Source organism: Elaeis guineensis, chromosome 11 (genome assembly GCF_000442705.2).
Source record: "Elaeis guineensis isolate ETL-2024a chromosome 11, EG11, whole genome shotgun sequence".
Classification (NCBI taxonomy): Eukaryota; Viridiplantae; Streptophyta; class Magnoliopsida; order Arecales; family Arecaceae; genus Elaeis; species Elaeis guineensis.
In genome coordinates this window covers 110330614-110352727 of record NC_026003.2, presented here as the reverse complement: position 1 = coordinate 110352727, position 22114 = coordinate 110330614, and the positions used below count along the sequence as shown (strand labels likewise).

The 22114-nt window shown below is 38.1% G+C and overlaps 1 protein-coding gene across 1 annotated transcript; it reads right to left on the bottom strand.

The window, feature by feature from the left end:
- Positions 1–908: 908 nt before the first annotated feature.
- Positions 909–14860, bottom strand: LOC105054209 (G-patch domain-containing protein 1). Its single transcript, XM_010935674.4, is given in 13 exon segments — positions 909–1195; positions 6425–6541; positions 6612–6790; positions 6793–6838; positions 9307–9506; positions 11066–11162; positions 12580–12646; positions 12734–12824; positions 12900–12924; positions 13061–13140; positions 13275–13337; positions 13340–13358; positions 14635–14860. Coding segments are annotated over 13 exon segments (1119 nt in total). The 5' UTR covers positions 14713–14860; the 3' UTR covers positions 909–1138.
- Positions 14861–22114: the final 7254 nt, after the last annotated feature.

Genomic DNA, 22114 nt, shown 5'->3' with positions numbered 1-22114 from the left:
CCACGCAGGTCTCCGTGGATCGCCGGTCCACGCGCTACGCATGGACCGCATGAAGGCTAACGCGCAGGCCGCACTCGCACGTGCCCGTGTGGGCCTGGGCTGCGCATCGCACGTGTGCGCCCGGGCCTGCGCACCGCATGCGCCCACACATCTGTACATTGGGCTCCGCGCAGTTGCACCATCGCTGCCTCCCGGCCGATCTCCATCGCTCCGATTTCCGTACCATCTCCATAAACGTATCTCCTTTGTCCGGACTCCGTTTGGATGATCTTGGACTCATTGGACTCCTTTAATCATCACGGACCTCACTGTGAGCTTAATGTAGACCGAATCTCGAGACATCATGTCCTAACACTATCTAGTGGATTACAACCAATCCCAATGGATGAGGTAGTCTAAAGATAAAATCTCTCAAAATTTACAACGAAGTAGCGTAAGATTGAGCACCATTTCGAGGACTTCCAATGAAAATGTTTGTTTTTTTGTTTTTGAAGGAATCCGAAGAAAATGCTTTGTTAAGAGAGAAGCACCACTAGAAATTAACATACGCTATAGAAAAGCAGAGAAAAGCTACGCATGAGTCATGCTTTCGAAGAGGCTCTGCTACAACCTATCACTACCAAAGCTTTCCGAGTCCTGACTTCCAATCCGTGCCACATATCACGAGAACTGGGCCCCCTCCTAATCCCCTGGATCATTATTCATAATCATCTGGCCGAACTGGAGTAAGGACAAAGGACCTTGGAAACCAAGGATATATTATCAGGATAAGAAATTGGCTGGCAAAATGCCAATAAATGTATTATAAACAATAGACAAATTGTACAATTCAGCCAAAAGCAAAATTTCAGACTGCAAAATGCAAAAAAAAATAGAATATAAACAAATTGCTGCAAAAGCATAGAATATTCACTAGCAAAATTTTCATGGATGTTTCTCATTTTATCTTTCATAGAATGCGTAAATACTAAATAACTGCTAATTTTATGCATCATGCCACAACCATTTCCTTGTCCCTAACAAAATTTTTGGTCTCTCATAGAGAGACTACTCCATATTATGTACTTGATAAAAATAAATAAATCAATCACATACATCGTTACAGAATCTTTTCATCATGATAGGCAAAATCTCTCTTTCATGAAGCGAGACTCACTTTTTTACCCTCCACACGGAATGTCCTGCTGCCTTCTAACTGCAATCAAAGAAAAGAACGCCATGTAATGATAAGAAAATAAATGCAATTTTTATAGTAACACATGGTTCTCTCTCTGACAATAAATCCTTGACAATAATGATTTGCTCCATAAACAACGTAAACAGATTTTTAACACATTCTGCTAGACTTTTGTGTGGAAATAGAAGAATGCAATTACATGTGCATAGAACAATAGAAAAAACAAATTTGAATGCTTTGGATAGACAGGTTGACAAAGAGAAGAAAATGCATAGCACACACGCAAGAAGACCAAGGCATTGTAACATGATTAGATGGAAGTAACATACTCCACAACTGTCATCTGCTGCCACACATTTCACCACCTCTCAGTTGAGGTACATTAATGGCAGACCGCAAATAAAATGTTAGCCAGTCATGAAGCATACACCCAAGCAACCATCACCATCTAGGGAAAGGAATCACTTTTTGAGATACAAAAACAAGCATGTTAATCATCGCAAATGTTCTCCTTCTAGTTCTGGAACAGCAGCTCTATTGAGAATATTCAGCAGCTCACAAAATTTTCCACCAGACATTTATAACCCAATAGTCCAATACCTGATGAGCAGGTGTCCTTGCACCAGTCATCCATGCCTGTTTGGATGCTTGCGTGTCGGAAATCTTATTGCTGCAGTAAGATCTTCCTGGATGGGTTTTGTCTTAAAACTATGTAATGGGAGCAGTTCAAAGAGATTGTGACAGCCAGAGACACAACTAATCCCTGTTTTTCAGGAATAACTAACTCATTTCCAAGGAGATTTGTCTTATCCTTGAAAACTAGAACTAGTTGTCACACAACGAACACAAACTTGTCCCACAGAAGAAAGAAAAATTTACATGTGCTCATCAGCAAGAGCAATCTTGGTTGGTTGTTAGCTATTTAACTTTAAACTAGACAGCCTTTACATGTCCCTGTTCCAAAATAAGGAGGAATTCACGCATGTTTTTGTCCATGGATGATGGCCTCCCTGGAATTCCATGATGTGGCCTGAGCTTCTTAGCATTTCCACTTCAAGAGCAAGTTTGTCCATGAAATGTTCCATGTCCAACTCTGCTATTTGGCAATACGAAACCAAGAAATAAGATATCTTGTGTTTCCATAATTATGTGAGTATGGTAGCAAGAATGCTTGCAAAGATTAGTGGGCTATTCTCTAGTAGTTAGACCTGATCTGCTTCATGGTTAACAAAGAAGATATACAAAGAAGATATTCAACTGCATCAGTAATGGATCAAGTCTATTTCTTGAACCCTCCAGTACAAATACAGCTCCATCATCCTACAATGCACTGGCAAACATGCTGTGGACTAGCACCCTCTACCAAATGTACAACCCCTCAAGTGACAAGATGACTATATTATGGCCAGCAATCAGAGGAAAAAATCAACACAACATATGACCCATGAAAGAACTCAAGAAGTGGTGCAGGCATTTGGTGCCTATACATATCTTAAGAAACTTTTCTTTCAATATGATAACTGTACCATTGTGTTTGTAAACCAGGACAAGCTGGAAAGAACAGCCCTACATTCCTTTTGAGGCACTCCACTTAGGCCTAGATAAGAGAAACAACCTGTTGCGAAATACATGATATCTAGTCATTTAGCATCAACAAGCAATAATTCTGGCAGCAAGCCAGCAAGAGCAGCTGTCAAGGCCTAAAATGAGCATGCAAATGGCCAGCCATGTATCATCACACAACATTTTGGAATGGAAGGGCTTGTGTTCTATGACAAAAAACACACAAAATTTCCAAAAGAAAATCTTCCAGCCTAAACCAAGCGAGAATAGAGCGAAGCCCCATCTATCACCCAATATTTATATCTTGAAATTTAGCCACGCATGATAGCTCAAAAACCAAGCCCCAACTTTGAGAAAATATGATAGGGACCTATGTATGTTGATGACAGACCATTGCTGTTGATGTTGAAAGCAACTCGGTGACTTGAAGTTAAGTGGCTCAAGAGTTGATCAGAAAGCTTCCTCAGACAGCTGAAGGCCGAATTTAAATTTTCTTGGACTTCGATTTATTGTCAGAGTCAGAGATCAATTCTTTCTTTTTTCGGGCTTAGTTTTGACTTCTGTTCCTTAAAAGTGAGATATGACATGATTGAAATTCATTTATAAGTACCTTTCAATCTTTAAAGTGCCATCCTTCAGTTCGTTGGTTTTCATGAATCTTCAGCAATGAAGGAGGTCCTTTTCCCTCTGAAATCCTCCTTCACATGATACAAGCTCAGATGCAACACCTCTGGAGAAACTATAAGTATTCAAAGTTCTTCTTTTCCTCCTGACAGTCTTTTCCTTTGTTCTATGTTCATCCATTTTTCCTATACATATTTAACCCTTACCCTTGCTGGCCGCACATACAAGCTCCAAGCCCATCCCATTTCTCTTTGCACCAGATCTGTCAGAACTAGTTGTGACAATGACTACAATAGCAGCTGGCCTCCCCCAGGCCAGAAAAACAGTTGGACCGACTAGTTATTCTGGATGGTTGCTCTTGTGGAGGATCTATGAGCAACAAAAATGTTTGAGAATGGAGTTAATACTTGCATCCTTGTAGGAAATGACCAAGTTATGAGCACATACCAGTGCATTTGAAATTGATCCTCCATTTCTTTTCTACATTAAAGTCAATGTTATAGTTACTAAAATAATATTAATCAGAAATCAGTCCTTCCATCTTGAATCATCATGTCAGTCCATAGAAGACTTGTTCATGGCCTAGGGGCCAGCCTAGCCCGCTCAAGCCCGAACATTTTGGGTGGACTTGGGCAGAGGTTTTAGGCTCAGTGGGCTGGCCCAGACTTGGAAAATAAGCCCATCTATCAAACGGCCTGGACTCAAGTTTTAGGGGTTAAAGCCTAGTCTAGCCTGAATTTTCTTTAACCCTAGGTTCTTTCTATTCAACTTATGTGATAATTGTTTTCATTTTTGTAGGTGTTGAATCTCTTGATGTTTGCTCTACACAAATAAAAACTGGCTTCAAGAATGGTGACACGTAGTTTAATGGCCCTCAATATGTTATTGTCATGATGTTTTTTTTTTTTTTGGTATCATTAGGTTATGTTTGATATATTTGTAGCAAGGTATGCTGAACCGGTACCGTCGGTGTTTCGGCTGCGTGGTACGGTTCGGTATGGTTTCATACCATAGCGAACCGACGACCCAAACCGGAAGAAAAAAAAGAGAAATAGAGAGAGAGAGAAGAAGAAAAAAAAAGAGGGAGGGGAAGAGCCGGCGGGGCCGCCGGATGGCCTCCGACTGGCTGTCGGAGAGCACAGTCCACGCGCGCGACGCCGCAGGCGTGAAACAGGGGCATTGCCCTTGTTTCCCAAATTTTTTAAAAAAAATATGGTTTTAAGTGAAGTCGGCAAACGATTTGCCGGCTTTACGATTTTTTTTTTTTTAAAAAAAATTCTTAAGTCGGCAACTCGTTGCCGATTCATGATTTTAAAAAAAAAAAAAAAACAATAAGTTTAAAAAAAAAAAAAATCGAAACAAGTCGTCTGTTTCGAAAAAGGAGACGGAGCCGCGGAGGGCTCTGCCCGCTGACCGCCCTCAGGCCGTCGGCTCGTTGGCCATCGGAGCCTGCAATGAGGCAGTCTGTCCGGTAGGTTCCCCGCCCCCCTCCGAGCGCTCTCTCTCTCTTTCTTGCTCTCTTGAAAGTCCTATTGGGTGATATGGGCTCGAAACCCTCCGACGGCCGCAGCGGCCACCGCCGGCCTCCGGCGGCTCCCACCTCCCTCCCTCCCCTCCTCTCTCTCTTTCTCACTTTTCACTCTTTTTTCTTCGGTACCGCCGGTGTACCGATTTTACCAGCCGAATCGTGTCAGTTCTCCGTCGGTCTGGTACGAGACGGATGTACCGGCCGGTTCGGCACGTATGGCAAACCTTATTTTGTAGACTTAATGAAAATTGTTATTGATATGTAAGCTCAATGGAGAAGATCTAGAATCTTAAGTACTTATTTTGGTTATTAAGCACTGAAGTTGCTCTTGGCAATATTTAGTTATTCATATAAAGCATTTTTTAAAGTATTTTTAAGCATTTTTAAAATTAAAAAATGGTCAGAAAACTTGAGGTTTGTCCCAAGCCTGAAGCCTGAGTAAGGGCTGGACTTGGGCCTGAAAAGTATGCCCAAAGACATGGCCCAGGCCTAAGTAAATTGCATTAGCCTTTGGACAAAGCCAGCGCAGCAAGGCACATGAACAGGTCTAGTCCACCAAAAACTAGATTATGTTGCATATTAGAGTTTTCATTTTCTTATATGTCAGGTATCAGCCTGTTCGATGTTAACATGCTATTTGATAATTTATCCTTAGATTTTCTTCCACCCATTGATTGTTTTTGCATTGCACCATCTTACAGATGCACACAAAATCTTCCTCCTAGGCTGTCTTGTACCATATTTGGTATCAAATTTAGTCCACAACCATCACAACCTATAGCAGACAACCTCAAAGGTGTTATGACTGATTTGTAAAAGGGCAATTACAACTGCATAGGGTCCCTCTCAAATGTATGCAAGATCCTGGAAATTGTTTACAGGCAATTGAGATCATCATTTTCCTTGTGAGACCTATGCCACATGAGGAGAGTTCAGAGGATTTACTAAACCCTAATCCTATTAAAGGGATTGATTGGGAGGATGGTAGGAGAATGATAAGCCTCATTCACAATCCCAAAATGATCAAAAACCTAGAGAAGCTCATTGCTGAGATTACCGCTACCAATAGGTGCATCCACCCCATAAGTACCTTGGAGTTTCTTATAGTTCTACAGACCTCACACCTCATGAGGGTCTACAAAATTTTGCATGGGATCACAACCTGTACAACCCACAACCCAGATTTCCCACACTTGAGGACAACATTACTAGAAGGGTTAAAGTGAAGCCTAGTTTGCCAACCAGCACTCAGATCTAGAGTTTTCAGCCTACTTTACCTTTATCACCACCAGCAATCAGAAGCAAAAGCTTTATTAGTCTCAAACCTCCATCAGACAATCTCAAATCGATAAGTTTTTTTCTTATGGTTATATGACCTGGTTATTTAGTTCAAAGTTCTAATTTAAAGACCATTTAAAGTTACATCTTATCTGAAGTTCAAGAACCTATGGAGTAAAAACTAAAAGCGCAGTTCCCTGTAGCTTTAGACTATTTTTCAGAAAACACTAACTTTAAATAATTCATGGAAATACCTTTGCCTTCAAGTATGAAAGAGCATCATGCTTCGAAGAAAAGTTGGAGAAGATAGATCCAGAATGTGCCTCAACGAGTACTCTAAGCTGCTTCAATTTCAGTGACCGAGAAGGAGCCTGAAACAACTCATGTCAGCTACATGTGCTATGCAAACATGCAACTACAAAACTTATCCAACATTTTGACCTGGTGCAGAAGCTGTTTGCACAGCTTTTTTAGCTTAATCTTAGGTTCAACATCAACTCCCTCTTCCACTTCTTCACTCCGCTTACGCTTTGTCAAGCAACTGGAATCAGCAGAATTTTCATCATCATTGTCACCAAATGATGTTTTTTTCCCTTTCCAATGGCTACCAGCAATCTTCCTGGGCGATCCTTGATGCCAAGTCCCTGCTTTCCTGATGTAGCTTTAGCCTGAAAACAGTGAATCGCATGTCAAAATTTAATAGCAGCACTAATGTGGAAAATCACCACTCATGATTGGCATTCTGTAAATCATTATTGGCCACCTATGAATAATATCTCAAAAAATGCATGCCTAATTTTAACAGACTTTTCTTGGACACGTAGTGATAGTATTGTTAATTGGTCATTTGTCATGGCAATCAATACAAGTGGTACCACAGTAATAATGAAGTGTGGAGTTCCTTTTCAAGGCAGGGAGAATTACATGATGAGGTTAATTCAGTTTTGGTATATGAAAAAAATTACGTCGGCTCCTTTTAAGGCAGAGACATTTGAGGGATTGCTTCAACTTGAAAAAAGTAATCAATCAGTAGAGAAAATTAGACACTTGAATAAATTGACAAGCCAAAATAATATGAAGGATAATGGCCAACATCGTTTGTTCCTGTATGAATGGTCCTCTTAATATTATTAGTGAGTTGGTTCTGTTTTTCTAGTCCTACTATTATTGATCAAGCCTACCAGACAGCTTCTAAGCTACGTAGGGCTTTGGCACAATGTTCTTTAAGATAACACAGGTTTAAATCTCAGACCAACCACATGGTTTGTCCATTGAAAATGAATCTAGTAAGATAAATCCAGAAACTATGCAAGAATGCACTGTCCAAGGAAAAGGCAATTGTTGCAAACAACTAATGAAGAGCAATACTGGAGTGGTGAGATCTCATATTGCAACTTTTCCAAGTGTAGTGGAGAAGGTCAATATAAAATGATTTCCTCATTTAAGAGTCTTTAAATTTCTGATGACATGAAAGTTTCCAGAATTTGAGGAGCTCAGCCAATATAATATATAATAAATATATATATAATATATATATATATATATATATATATATATATATATATATATATATTATGAATAGGATTACAAGTAGTTGAAGGTTTCAAAGGGTCATGTGAATGGATTTCTCTTGATATATAGAGGTGGTTGACTGCACATATAAAATAAACAAATATTGAACAAATAGTTGCATATAGAGGTTAAAGTTTAAATAGGAGTACTATCATTGCAGAACAATCTGAAATGTATATTGACAGCGGAGGTAGTGTGAACTGAGTCAATTGAAAAAGAAAAAAGGTAAAATCTCATCATTTTAGTGTAGGTACACAAAACATAGTTTCAATTACTGTGATTGTTTGGTTAACTTTTTCAGGAAGACATGGAAATGATTTTTATAACGTCTACCATCCACATCAAAGTTAGCCCTTTACTGGGTGTTGGTGTCTCATTAACCTTGGTATTTTCCCAGGAAAAAGATGGGCATGCAAATATCTACGATTACAAGCACAATCAACCTAAGCACAAGAATACAACTTTAATCCATTGAACATTTAGGACCAAGCAAATTGATTAAATTTTAAAAAGTCCTAACATATGGAAGGCATGAATCACAAAGCACTTCTAGATGCTTATGGCCAATATAAAGGGGAAAAAAATACCAACAAAAACACTAGGGATTGACAAGTATCTAGGAATAGATACAAGAGCATCAGAGCCATACAACCAAATCCAGCATTACATGATACAGCTAAATTAAGGAAATGCCACGAAAATGTTAATCATCAGGCTCATGAGAAAGTAGCACATGCAATGGAGAAACTATGGCACAACTCAAGGAATTGGACAAGCTAAAATCAAGGATGTGCAGTGGCAATGAAAACATTGTATCTCAATAAATCTATACTGTATTTTCTAATATGGGATCAAAGTGTTATTGGGAAAAATCATTGCAGATGTTCCACCAGCACCAAATTCCACCACATCAATTTTTGGATGATTCCATATTAGCCCTGAACATGGATAACAAAAGATTAACCATATCCAAACTGGAGATGAAAAAATCTGTCATCATGCTTACATACGTCCCAAATAGAAGGATTGGTCATTCATAAAGACTCTCAATACATGATGCCCTCAATGTGCCTTATGTGATTTCCTACAAGCTTTGAATGAATTTACCAACCAAACACCTAATCAAGTTTCTATAAAATGATGGTCTCATACAAAATCATATAGGTCACATGAATAAAAGTTCTATCAAAATTCAGTAGAGGAGGAGGAGATTTCTATATACATACTTTGACATCAAAGCAGTATCTCAATCCATACATAAATAAAATTGAAATACAGAAATGAAAAGGCCATTGAATAAACCTTACACCAACACAATGCACTGTTCAACTTTCAACATAAAAAGAACAAAAAAAAAAGATTTGTCAGATATAGGCAATGCATATCTTAATATGCATAATAAAAAGTAATGTTCAAATCTCAAATCACAAAACTACAAGAAATATGCATATATTAAGCAAAGAGATTTATTTGATATGAGGTAAAACTAATCCAACAGCCTCCTCAGTTCCAGTTTAGATAAAGCTGTAATTCTAGAAAGTTAATCTATGAATGGAGGAACAACCTGAACAAGTTTATAAAGGTTTTCTTGGTCTTCCTCGGCAAACATTTTCCGCTTATTTAAAGCAAGACACCAAGAATCTACTGATTGGCAGGATTTAGTAGGAATAAACTGTGTTCCAAGAAAACCTCCTGAAACAAACCCATGTTTGTGACCCCACCAGTGCACATCTTCATCTTTGAGGCCTGTCCCAGAATGCACAACTAGAAAAAAAGAACAAAGGAAATAACATAAAGCCAAGCCAGGGGAATACCAAGAAGAACCACACATCATGGCAGCAGAAAGAAATTAATTGCCTGGATAAATGGCATGATGATGAAAATAACTAAGCTACAAAATTCAGCCATCAATTCAAGTCGTGCACAACTTCATTGCACCAACAATATTACCAATGCAACAAAACCTACAACTCAGGGCAATTTATAGGTCTTGTAGTCAGTAGGATTGAAAAATGCAGGTATCAGTAGGATTGAAAAATGCAGGCAAACACAAACAAAGGTAGAACTACACACTCAGGGCATGAGACATCAATCAGGTAGCTCTCCAGAATATCTAAAGCAGCCTCAATTCTCACTTCCAGACCAGCATGGCAACACCCCACCCCCTGGTGTGTACCACCACCCAAAAAATAAAACAAAAAGAGAAAAAGAGAAATTACAGCTAACACTCTCCTACCAAATTGGTTCTGGGAGTGTGGCCTCTTAAATTGATCAATATTTGGAGAACTAGGGGTGGACAAGTTGGATCAGAGATAACTGGTTCAGGTCACAAACAGATTAACACAGCTAGGCCATTTATTAAATGAGTTTGGATTTTGTGTTTAGGGATTGACCCTCCCAACCTTAATTGACCAATTTAAAAATCAAGGGATACACATTTACAACCCGGACTTGAAAAGTGACCCATTGTAAACCCATTCAACTCTATTGATATGACTATATGTGAAAGTTATGTTTATTACCGAATATGGATTACTGAATAACATTGGTTAATAGATTAACCAGGTTCATATTTGACAATTGTATGAGCTTGGTTTAAGCGTGTGAAGCCAGTTAAGTAGATTAATCATGTCAACTTCTACATGACCAACCTGGCCAGTATTTTGGATGAGTTCGAGTTATTAACCCATTTATTAAATGAATTGGGTTCAAGTTGACTGCTTTTCTATGATGCCTACATCTCATAAAAATACATGGTAAGACATGTAAATAAATGATGAACTATATAAATTGAGAATCCATACAGTTAATGATAATTTGCTAAGCCGCCTTATGATTGTAATCAAATGTTTGAGCTTTTTACCAATGCATCAGCAGATAAGAAATGAATGGTATGCATAAAACAAGATACAAAAAGAGGCACAGCAGACCAATGAATCAAAAAAATCACAATCTACATGTCTTTAAAGGCATGTACTCCAAAGTTTAGAAAGTTTGAAAAACTCAAACATAATTCAAAGAGATATTTTATAAAATAATATTCTCTGCAGGATGCAGCAAGTAATTCAAATCATTATGTTTATTTAAACAAACTGTAAACCACAACCATTAAAAAGTGAAGTAGAGACATGTAAAATAGAATCAAATATGAAACATCAGGTGGTTAATTTTATGATAATCATGACATGGATGAATCTTGAGCCAGCAAATAAATCATATTCTGTCTTAACAAGAGAGTTTATCTAGTTATATAAAAAAGTAAACAATAACAAGAGCAAGGAAATCTTGAAAGCACAACTAAGCATGCATATTAAACTACGTACCTTCCTCTTGAAAAATAAGAGAATCAGATGCTTCTAATGATGTGGGTTCACTATTTAGATTTTTTTTTGCCTGGCAATTTTCTTCAGCTTTATTTCCCTGCTTATGTCAAATTAAAAATCAATTATGTCATATAAATCCAATTTTTTAAGGAAAAAATTCAAGTTAGACTCTAGACGATGTCAAACTGCTGGGATCTGGCTGACATATCATATCACATTAGTAAAGAATTTTAACCGACAAAGGATGAATTGAAGTTGTGATCCAGCTATAATTAGAGAATATTTTTTTACTGTTACTGCTATCATGATTAGTATATCTAGATAAAATAGCAAATCTATAACTAACAAGTCACATCCTGAATATATGAGGTTGGTTTTATGAATCCTTCTTCACTATCTATTTTGAAGATATGACTTGTCATGTCGAAGTCTTCCAAATCATCTCACACAATTTCCATCCAGGTTATCTTAGGTCTGTTATCATCTTTCCATAGTCATTAACAAAGATAGTTTTACCTTTTACAGCTGCCTTTGTTTGTGCTACACATGCTTATATTGTTTTTTAATACATTCTCTACCACTTGACTACAAGATAAAAGCAAAGAAAACTAAGCCCCTCACCCAAAACAAATAAGGGCTGGAGGGGGGGAGGAGGAGATGGGATGGGGTGGGATTCATACGAAAATCTAGCAATTTGAAACCAGCATCAGCATCAATTTTGGAGCAAACCCACAAGTCCAAAATCCCATGGTCCCATCTTCAACAAGAGACTCACCCACATCCTGTTGTTAGTGAAATCTAGTTGTGGGATTAGCAACATCAAGCTGGTTTAAGATTGGGTTGAACCAAAAGTGGGAGACCAACAAAGACAGGATTTTGGTTGGATATTCACTAGTTTCTCAAAAGTATAAATACATGGGAATAGTAATCCAAAAGCCTGATTTGAAGTGATCAAAGAGCAAACAGTATATACAAATGAGAAAGGTTGAGTCAGATAGACACCAATGTCTTTTCCAAAGGGAGAAAGCCTTTTGTTGTTGAGTTATATAGAGAGGTAGATTAATTAGACTAGGGGTATTTTGGGAGTTGGATGGGTTTAGGATTATGATGACTTACAGAGAGATTAGGATCGAGGAGTTTGTAAAGCACCAGTAATCAGTTGAGATTAGGTTTCCATCCATCGAGACTCATAATCATTGGCAAAACTTAGAAAAATATGGGGTTTTTTGGAAGGAAATTGTATTCAAGTAGTTATTACAGGAATATTTTGGGAAAGGGTTATTTTGAGAATGTGAACACCCGCATTGGCGCACTAATATACTTACACACATATACAGAAATACATGTGCATAGGTATGCATGTATGTGCATATGCATGTTATCTATGTTTGTATGTGTGTATTATTAACATAATAATTACACAAACAAGAAAAATTTTTGAAATAACTAGTTTGACAGAACATGCAGAAAAAAGAATGATCAAATTTATAAACAGGAGAGGGTTGAGCACTTACAAGAATTCCTTGAAGATCCTTTTCTGAATATGCATTCACAATCTTCCCGCTCTCTCTTTTCTTATACCTGGTTAAAACCTCAAAGTAATATATACAACATAAAAGCAAACTACATGTATAAAGAAGAAAACAAACTAGGTGTTATTGAATCAACCTTCCCTGTGGCCGGGTAACCTTAGGAACTGGATTCACTTCTGATCTATCATTTCCAGATTTCACATAAACTTCTTTCGTTTCCAAAGCTTCTGCAAATGAATGTAATCCCAATATGACTGGAGATAATAAAAAGGCTTCAATCCAACAATTCAATATTACAATACCTTTCTCTTCCGGTTCAGCTATTTGCTGCACTTGCAGAAAAGATCATAAGACAAAGCAAATTTTGTCAAAGACATTGGAAGATGACCTAGAATAAACTCAAAGAAACATGTTTCAAGAAATTCACAAGTAACCCTTCGCTTTAAGAACTACAAGGCTTTACCACTTTCAATCTTTTAAGAATATTGTCAAATTGAGAGGTGTCAAACACCCAATTGTTAGAAGGGTTATCCACACCAATACCTGTCAATAAGACAATAACTATCAGTTAGGAATTACATTCTACTCCAAAATACTTCAGATTTGGCATTCTTACACTCATTAGAAGTCACTTAACAATTAGCTTCCACTTCCATTAAAGAGATACTAATGATCACCTTTATTATCCTGTTTGTTTTTTACTCTAACATATCCTTTAATCCCTTGCTTATCTTTGCCAAGCCCTCACCCTCTTCCCATCCCTGCATGATAAGCAAAAAAAGAATGAATTAATCCAGAAAACAATTAAACTAGTATTAGAACTAGCTGCAGCATATTATGTGCATTTATTTCTAAGAATATTGACTTTGACCATTTTGGTTTGGGAAAAAGAAATGCTAACTTTATCCTAACAAAAGGAATAAACAATATTTTTTTGGCAGATCCATAAGCATGACAACTTATAATGTTCTCCATGTATCAGTAGTCCGAAGATGAGGCATTCAAAACATGGTCATTAATGATTATCCTTAGATGAAACCTAACTCCCAGACATATAATGTTGTGGGCACATGATCTCAATGCTTGATTAATAAAAGATTTTTCTTATGTCCACATGAGGGGAAAAAATTGGAACATGTCAGTTTAATTAGCAATAACTGATGATGAGAGTCAATGCCTTGACTCATTGTCAATATATATGTCTTCTTAATGGAAGTCAGAGTCTCACGATCACACAGACATCAGACATCCAATGACACCCAAATTTGTAAAAGATTAACCCTTTGTTAACCAATGACATTTGGTTGGTTACACCAACACTTGACTATAGATATGTGGAACATGGAAAGAAAGAAGAGAGCAATTAGATAAAGTGAAGAAAACCTTTATTAAACCCAAGATGAATTTTTAGAGATACCCTGTAAATGTTAGTCAATTGGCAGTAAGTTAGAGAAAGGGATAAGCTGACAGATTATTCAAAACCAGCACCAGTAAGGCAGTAAAGGTGAGCGCTTTTGCTGCATCCCCGACTACAACATCATGTATCTACCACTCATATTGAACCGGTTCTCCAAGAAAGGAAAACCACACCTTTTCGTGTATTACATGTAAAATAATTATTTGTCTATTATGAAATATGCTAACTAAAATTACTGCCATTCTCATCATTTTTACACCCATAATTATATGAAATACGCTAGATATCAAGTACTACTTTTTATATTAACCAAAATTACAGCCTGTTTTAGCATTTTACGATCATCAACCATGTAATATGAAGTTCTTTTCAGAAAGAATTTTTTAAGAAAAAATGGTCTACTGAAGATGTTGAAACATGACCCTACAAGCACAATATTCGAATATCCAAATTGCCGGGAGACATCGATTTCATCTTCTCTTCTTGTTATATTATCTTTGTGATCGGCTTGTTATCCGAATCGGCCTTACGAAAAAATTCGAAAGATAACAGCCCAAGTTCTTGCATCGATAATTGGATAGAACAAAGCGATCGAGAGAAAGAGAGGGAGGGAGGAATACCATTTGCTTCATGAGGCGGAAGGCGGCGGACTGCCGGTGGACTCCGGAGTACAGTGCGGGAGTTTCCGGCGAGGCCATCGATTCTCTCCGTTGACCGCCGCCGTCGCCGGACCGCCGCGTGAGAACCGCCGCAGGGTTCTCTTGGTCGGTTCAAAGCTTCTTATTAGTATCGCAGAGGTGAACCCTAGCCCCAGAAGGTGCAGAAAATGGAGGGGGGAGTGGGCCGCCAACCAGTGCCCAACACCCAACTTTCTGGGCTAGAGTTGACTGGACGAGCTTATACGGATGGATGGAGAAGATTTTGCCACGATTTTAGTGACGATTGGTGAGAGATGATGGTTCAGATCCTAACTCGGCCATACGGTTGGGCTTTGGACCGGTAAGTCGGTGTCGACTCTATGGTACATCAATAGAGCTATGCAACCTAGCGTCACGCTGAGTGTGCTGCGGTTTGGTGTGTGTACGAGAAAATTTTTGTGCAGATTCGGCACCGAGTGTATTATTTTATTTGATTAATTCACATAATTATTATTTTTTAAAAATTATATAATAAAAATATTTTTTTAATAAAATCAGATTTTTTTTATTTAAAAATTTTATATGATAAAAATATTTTTTTAAATTATGATACTCCTTCTTAAAATTATGACATCCCTTCACAAAAATTATAGCACCCCTTACAGAAAATGCTAAACTGAAACATGATGTCATAATTTTTTTGAAAGAATATCATAATTTTTTTAAAAAAATATCATAATACTATAGAAAAAAAAATAGTGAATATATGCGAAAATAGTATGAATCCTACAAATTTATCTGCCATTAGCATGTTCTGCGGGGTGTCATAATTTTTGGGAAGGAGTATCCTAATTTTTAAGAAAAGATGTCATAATTTTTAAGAAGGATATTTTCGTCCTACAAAATTTTTAAAAAAAAAGCCGATCTACTGACATTAAATGCACATTAGGAAGCGGTGGCTACGTGGACCAATCAGACAAGACGGTGCGCTTCATGTCAGATTTTTTACACCACATGCGGTGCACAAAGAATTTTATATGTTATTCATGATTAGACCTATTCGTGGGTGGGCTTCAGGCTTAGACTCTATTTATTTTTAATCGGGCTTCAGGTCGGACTTATGTAAATTTTGATATTTTCTAGGCCCAAGCCCAGCCCATGATCCGGTCTTTTCATGATGTTATCACATGTAGTGTTGTGGCAATCCCCTGTTGCACCTATTACCGGTGAAGAGTAATTACAAAATGAAGTTTACACTGATCGAAATTATATCCGATAGGGACCTCTGATTCTTAAGTCAGTGGAGAGTGCGAACAGCAGGTGAGAATTAAAGAGACAAAGTTTCAGCTTCAAAAGACCTTACCAAATACTATTCATTTACCTTTTTTATAGACGAGTAGTTGGTAACTGTCCGTAACGATTAGACACATGGATCCATTTGTTTCGATATTATGTGATCGTGGGATGGGTGGTTATACCCACCACTGATCATGTTTTGGCCATTATGCACTTTCTGCACTGACAGTTTTTAATAAACCGACTATATGTCGGTAATCAAGATATGTCGATCGTATGTCGGTAGTTATGAAAGTCCGAATGATCATTGGTCGGTAATTCTGATATGCGATGATCATTAGTCTGAAATCAATTGAGTTGTCATAGTTGGAGTCTATCAAATTTATGGATAGCCAACTGTCAGTTGGCCAACCGATTGATAGTCGGCAAGTCATGCTTATCAGGCCGATCGAAAGTCGGAATCGAAAAGTCGGTTGAATCGCCCTAATAGTTGCCCCCACTCTCAAGTCCAAAGTAGTTTGATATGCATGTTGTCACATGGTTGTCACGTTGGATGAAGGGAGTTGCCACGTATTGTCTCAAGCCCAGATTCGACATTAATGATTCTTCGAAATCGAAAGATCTTCATTCATTTTGTCATTTCGATAACTGCAACATCATTATTAGGGTGTCGCTTCGAAAAGATAGTCCAATGTCCAGATGATTCGATTTTAACCAGTTGATTTCGGCTACGTGTCCAGATATCATTAGTTCAGCGCCGCTATACGGATAGTGGTAAGGTGGCGTAATCTGAGGGTAGGTGCGTCAACCGTCTGATCAATGGTCAGTTTTGATGTAGCCACATGTCGAAATCTGAGAGAGTCTTAATTTGAATAACTTCATTCGAACCACCGGAGGTCCTATATATATAGTGTCCTTTCATTTAGACTTTCCACTTTTGTATTCATCATTCTCCTCCGCAGCAGAAGGTTCTGTCTCCCAAGTGCTGAGGGTTCTTGAAGTTTCTGTTCTTCGCGTCACTCTAGCTTCAGATCAGTTTCTATTTTTTTTCTTTAGATTTTTTTCTTCTTCTTCTTCTTCTAGGTTCTTTTGTTTTCAATGGCAAGTAGGGTAAGAAGGCGCAAGCCTCAATTCTCGAGATAGTCAGTTGGAGAATCTGGCCGACGATTCTCCTTCGGATCCGGAGATGGAAATCTCTTCCTTGTCCAGACCCAATGTGAACGATTTCGAGAATAGTATCGTATCTTGGAGCAATATCAGCTTTCTGCTTTTGGTCTGGATGGGCGAGTGAACTCTCCTTCTTCGGATCAGGTTGTTTTTTATGTTGAGGTTTCGATTTCTGATTTCGAAGTTTGTCTGGAATCTTCTTGATTATTATCAACTTCATCCTGCTCAGCTGGCTCCAAACTCCATCCGGCTGATAATTAGCTTCGCTTTGTTGTGTCATCTTATCCCGACCAACCCTTGCTCTTCTCTTTTTCGGACTTTTTTATTCTTCGTTCTCATCCCAAAGCCAAGGGATGGTGATTTTTCAATCGAGGAAGGATCTTTCTTTCATCTCCGATCTTCTATCATCCATTCATCGGTGGAAGAATTAATTTTTTTTTTATTTCTTCTTCATCTGCTTGGGGCTTTCCTTTACGTTGGGGTGATCCACGAATGACTCTAACGAGCATAGTTGGGTCGACTCATCAATCGGAAAGACTTTCTCCGACTTAGAGACATGAAAGTTCCAGCACAATGAGAACTAATGATAGAGCAGGCTCTCTATGATGCCGGACTAAGTTTGGTAACTTCTTTAGATATAGCAAAATTGGTTGGTCGCTTTATTTTTCATTTACTTTGAATTTTGTACTAAACCTTATCTTTTGATTGCAGCCATGCAGACGATAGTGCGAGTTTCAGCTGTCGAGATCCGTCTACACACTGTCAAGAAGAGAGCAGGGCCGATGCTGGACCATCCTGACCATCGAGAAGAAGTCGGATCGACTCCCGTCAGTACTTGCAAGGGAGTCCGATGTTCCATCAGTATCGATTTTTGAACCGATTATAGCATTGTTGGCTCTGACAACACTTCTTCGGTTGAAGTGCCGTCAGCTGGAATCGAGACGACAAGAGATGAAGATGCCACACCAAAACCATCGATGGCGACATTAGTTGGGGTTCGGGCCGATTCTGTAGTCCCGGCCAAATCGAAACTATCAGCTGCTGCGCAAGCTATTCCTCTAGTGGAGCGGTCTGAGCGCAGTCAAATATTGACTTCATGGCAGTATCAAGCGAACGACTGTCGACTGAAAAGCAGGAGAAGCCGCCGACTACTTCCACCGACAATGGATCATCGGTGGGTCATCCGACTCTCTTCGACATTCGAATCTCGGTTGGTGAGTCGGCTTTGGCCAATCCAGCCTTAGCAAATGCTTATCAAAGCAGCTCTTCTCCCATCTGATAGGGAGAGCAAGAAAACTCAAACTGTGTCCGAAATATTTTTTTCATTTTACCCGACGATGCTTGGGGTGAGTCAATAAAATTTTTCTTTCTTTTTTTTGATCTGACTTGACTTGTCCTTTTCTTTCAGTGGGCACATGATATATACGCTCTAGAGAGCGGATATCGAAAGATCGCCAAGCTTCATCAGGCATGGATGGATAGAGTGGTGGTTGTCAACATGAAAAAACTACTATCGTTGAACAACTCCAGACAGCAACTGAATGGGAGAAGATGCTTCAAGAAGAAATCTCCCGTATGACGATCGACCTACAGCTTCCAAAGCCAACTTGAGTCAGCTCATCAGAGCATCACGTCTCTTGAGTCCCGGATTAAAAGCAAGAAGCATTTCATCAGTCGGCTCCGAAGAGAGAGACGGATGCATCGAGGAGCTTGAAGTGGAGTGTGAGAGGCATCAGGCCACCATGAAGAAGTTGGCACTGGCCGATGCAGAGTCGGCCTCGATGAAAGAAGAAGCTGAGTCGACGAGAGGTAGTATGAGTTTGGCCATCGAGAATTTTAAGGATTTGCAAGAATTTAAGGATGAAATTCTCGAGAACGATTCGTCTCTTACTACATCGGATATGAGGATGGTAGAGATGCAGTCGGGAGGTTGTATCCGGATTTGGATCTGAGCAGCATCGTCCCTCCTAGTTTAGAAAAAGAGGTTGCTGAGGAGACCGTCGCACCAATTGAAGAAGACACACCGACTGCACCAGAATCTACTCCAACCACTGAAGTAGCTCCAACCATCGAAGTCGTATTGGAGCAAGGTGATGAAGAAGCTGACTGGCAATCGGTGTAATACTTTTCTTCTTTTTTTTGTAATTGAATTTTGTAATCGAACCTTGGGTCTAATTTTGTAATCTTTTCTTCAATAAATGAAAAAAAAAATTTTAAGTATGAATTTTTTTTTACACTTGTACTTTCAATATTGTGAAATAACAGTCAAATTTTTAATCATCCATCAGTGAATTGAATGTCGATCAATAGTTGTAGTAGAGTTTGTCTGCTAGTCGGGTGTTAGTCGACTTATTATATATATTTTTTAGATATTTGATAGATGATGGTAAGCTGAATATCTTTCGACTATCGTAGTCAAGTCGGTATATTTCTTACTCTACCGAGGTCGAGTCGGCGTGATGTTTCGCTTAGCTAAAGCTAAGTCGGCATAAGTAGTCATTTGGCTTAAATCAGTTTTTACAAATAAAATTGAGATATAGTCGGTAAGTCAATTTTTACAATACAAAATTGAGATATGGTCGTAACAAACTAATCGATTATTTATCAATCTAATATTATTTTGTAGATGACTGAAGCTTTTATAATTCTGAAATCTAACATTTTATTTCGAATATCATATATGTGAACAACTTTATCGATATATATTTTCAAATTATCGACATTTCAAATCTGAAGAATAGTTATCCCATCAAGAGCTTCTAGTCGATATGCTCTCAGTCAAAGTATTTCGATTATTCTATAGGATCCTTTTCAATTCGAAGATACTTTTCTCTGATCTAGAGGCTTTGAAACTTTAGCTTTTCTTAGGATCAGATCTTTTGGATAAAAAATCTTCAGCTTGACTTTTGTATTATAATACAGGCTATTCTTTGCCGATATGCTGCCATTCGAACTTGAGCTTGTTGTCAAATTTTTGAAAGTAAGTCTAGGTCAGCTCTCCGATATTCAAAATTACTCGGCTCATTATACTACTCCACTCTTGCTGATGGTAATCCGATCTCAAGTAGAATCATCACCTCCGTCCATAGGTTAGGTTAAATGGAGATTCTTCTGTCAGTATACGAGGAGTTATCCGATATGCCTATAAGATCGGATATAATTTTTTCACCCAGAGGCCCTTAGCTTCATTCAGTCTGGTCTTGAGATCTGTAATATTGTTCAGTTTGTTACTTTCATTTCACTATTGGATTATGGATGACCGACTGATGTGAGCTTGTACGTAATATAAATTTTGCACAAAACTCTTTGAAATTCTGATTATCAAATTATCGATCATTGTCGGTGATAATGGTGTGTAGTAGATCAAATCTACATATGATTGATTTCTGAATGAAGTCTTCCATCTTACTTTCAGTGATTTGTGCCAAGGGTTCAGCTTCTATCATTTGGTAAAGTAATCAATGGTAACTACTATAAATTTTTTCTGACCGGATGCTAGAGGAAAAAGACCAATATGTTGATTTCCATTATGCGAAGGGCCATGATGCAACAATTGATGTCAGCTGGCTGGTCGGTTGATGTTATATATTAGCATACTTCTGACATAGTTCACATCTTTGGATAAGTTCAGCTGCATCTTTCTTCATGGTGGGCCAATAATATCTTTGTCGCAAAATTTTATAAGCTAATAATTTATCTCCCAAGTAATTTTCACAATTCCTTCATGAATTTCTCGAGTGCATAATCAGCATTCGCTCGTCTCAAACACCTCAGTAAGGGAAGAGAGAATGATCTTTTATAAAGTTGTCCATTCATCAAAGTATTTTGCGAGGCCATCCATCGTAGTTGTTTGGCTCCTGAGAGATCTGCAAGTAGAATTTTATCAGTCAAGAACTGGATGATCGCATCCATCCAGTATGGCTCGTCATTGATTTGTATTACTTCTTCAACTTTATGAATGCTCGATTATTCAAGACATTCGATAAATATCCGACAGAATGAGTTGAATGAAGTGGTTACGAGTCGGAAAAGTATGTTAGCTCGAGCATTCTCCATTCTTAGAATGTGAGAGATTTTAAAATATTTCAGAGTCGATATAAGATCTTTCACTTTCTGAAGGTACTTCATTATAATAGGATCTCAGGCTTCAAACTTGCTCTTAACCTATCCAATAATCAATTGTGAGTCGATGAAGATCTTCAAGCTATCAATGTCAAGCTCTTTGGTAATCTTCAAGCCAGCTAGGAGAGCTTCATACTCGACTTGATTATTTGAAGTTTTAAAATTAAATCGAAGAACATATTCGGTTACAATCTCTTTGAAATTGATAAGAATGAGAACAGCTTTACTACCTTGTGTGTTGGATACTCCATCAATATGTAGCACCTACACCGATGTTAAATCAGCCTTAGGAGTTTTAACTTGCTTTAATTTGTCATTGGATTCATCTTCAATTATTATCAGATATAGTATACTCAGCGATGAAATTGACCAAAACTTGTGCCTTCGTTGACGGTCATGAGCGATATTGAATATCAAACTCACTGAGTCTTATTGTCCACTTTGCCATTCGATCTGAAGTATCAGGTTAGTATAAAATTATCTTCAACAGCTGATCTGTCAAGATGACTATAGGATGTGCTTGGAAGTACGAAGGGAGTCACTGTGATGATATGATTAGAGCGTAGATCATTTTCTCCATTCTTAAATATCTTATTTCAGTATTATGAAGTACTTTGCTTGTATAGTAAATTGGCCATTGAATTTGGTTTTCATCCTCTTGGATGAGTATCGAATTAACTGCTTCTATCGAAGTCGCCAAATAGAGATACAAAATTTCTCTAACCTTTGATTTTGTAAGTAATGGTGGAAATGCCAGATATTTTTTTAGAACTTCGAAGGATTGTTGGCACTCATCTGATCATGAAAAGAAATTTTCTTGTCTCAAGGTCTTGAAGAAGGATAAATATTTTTTTGCCAACCTTAAGATGAATCGACT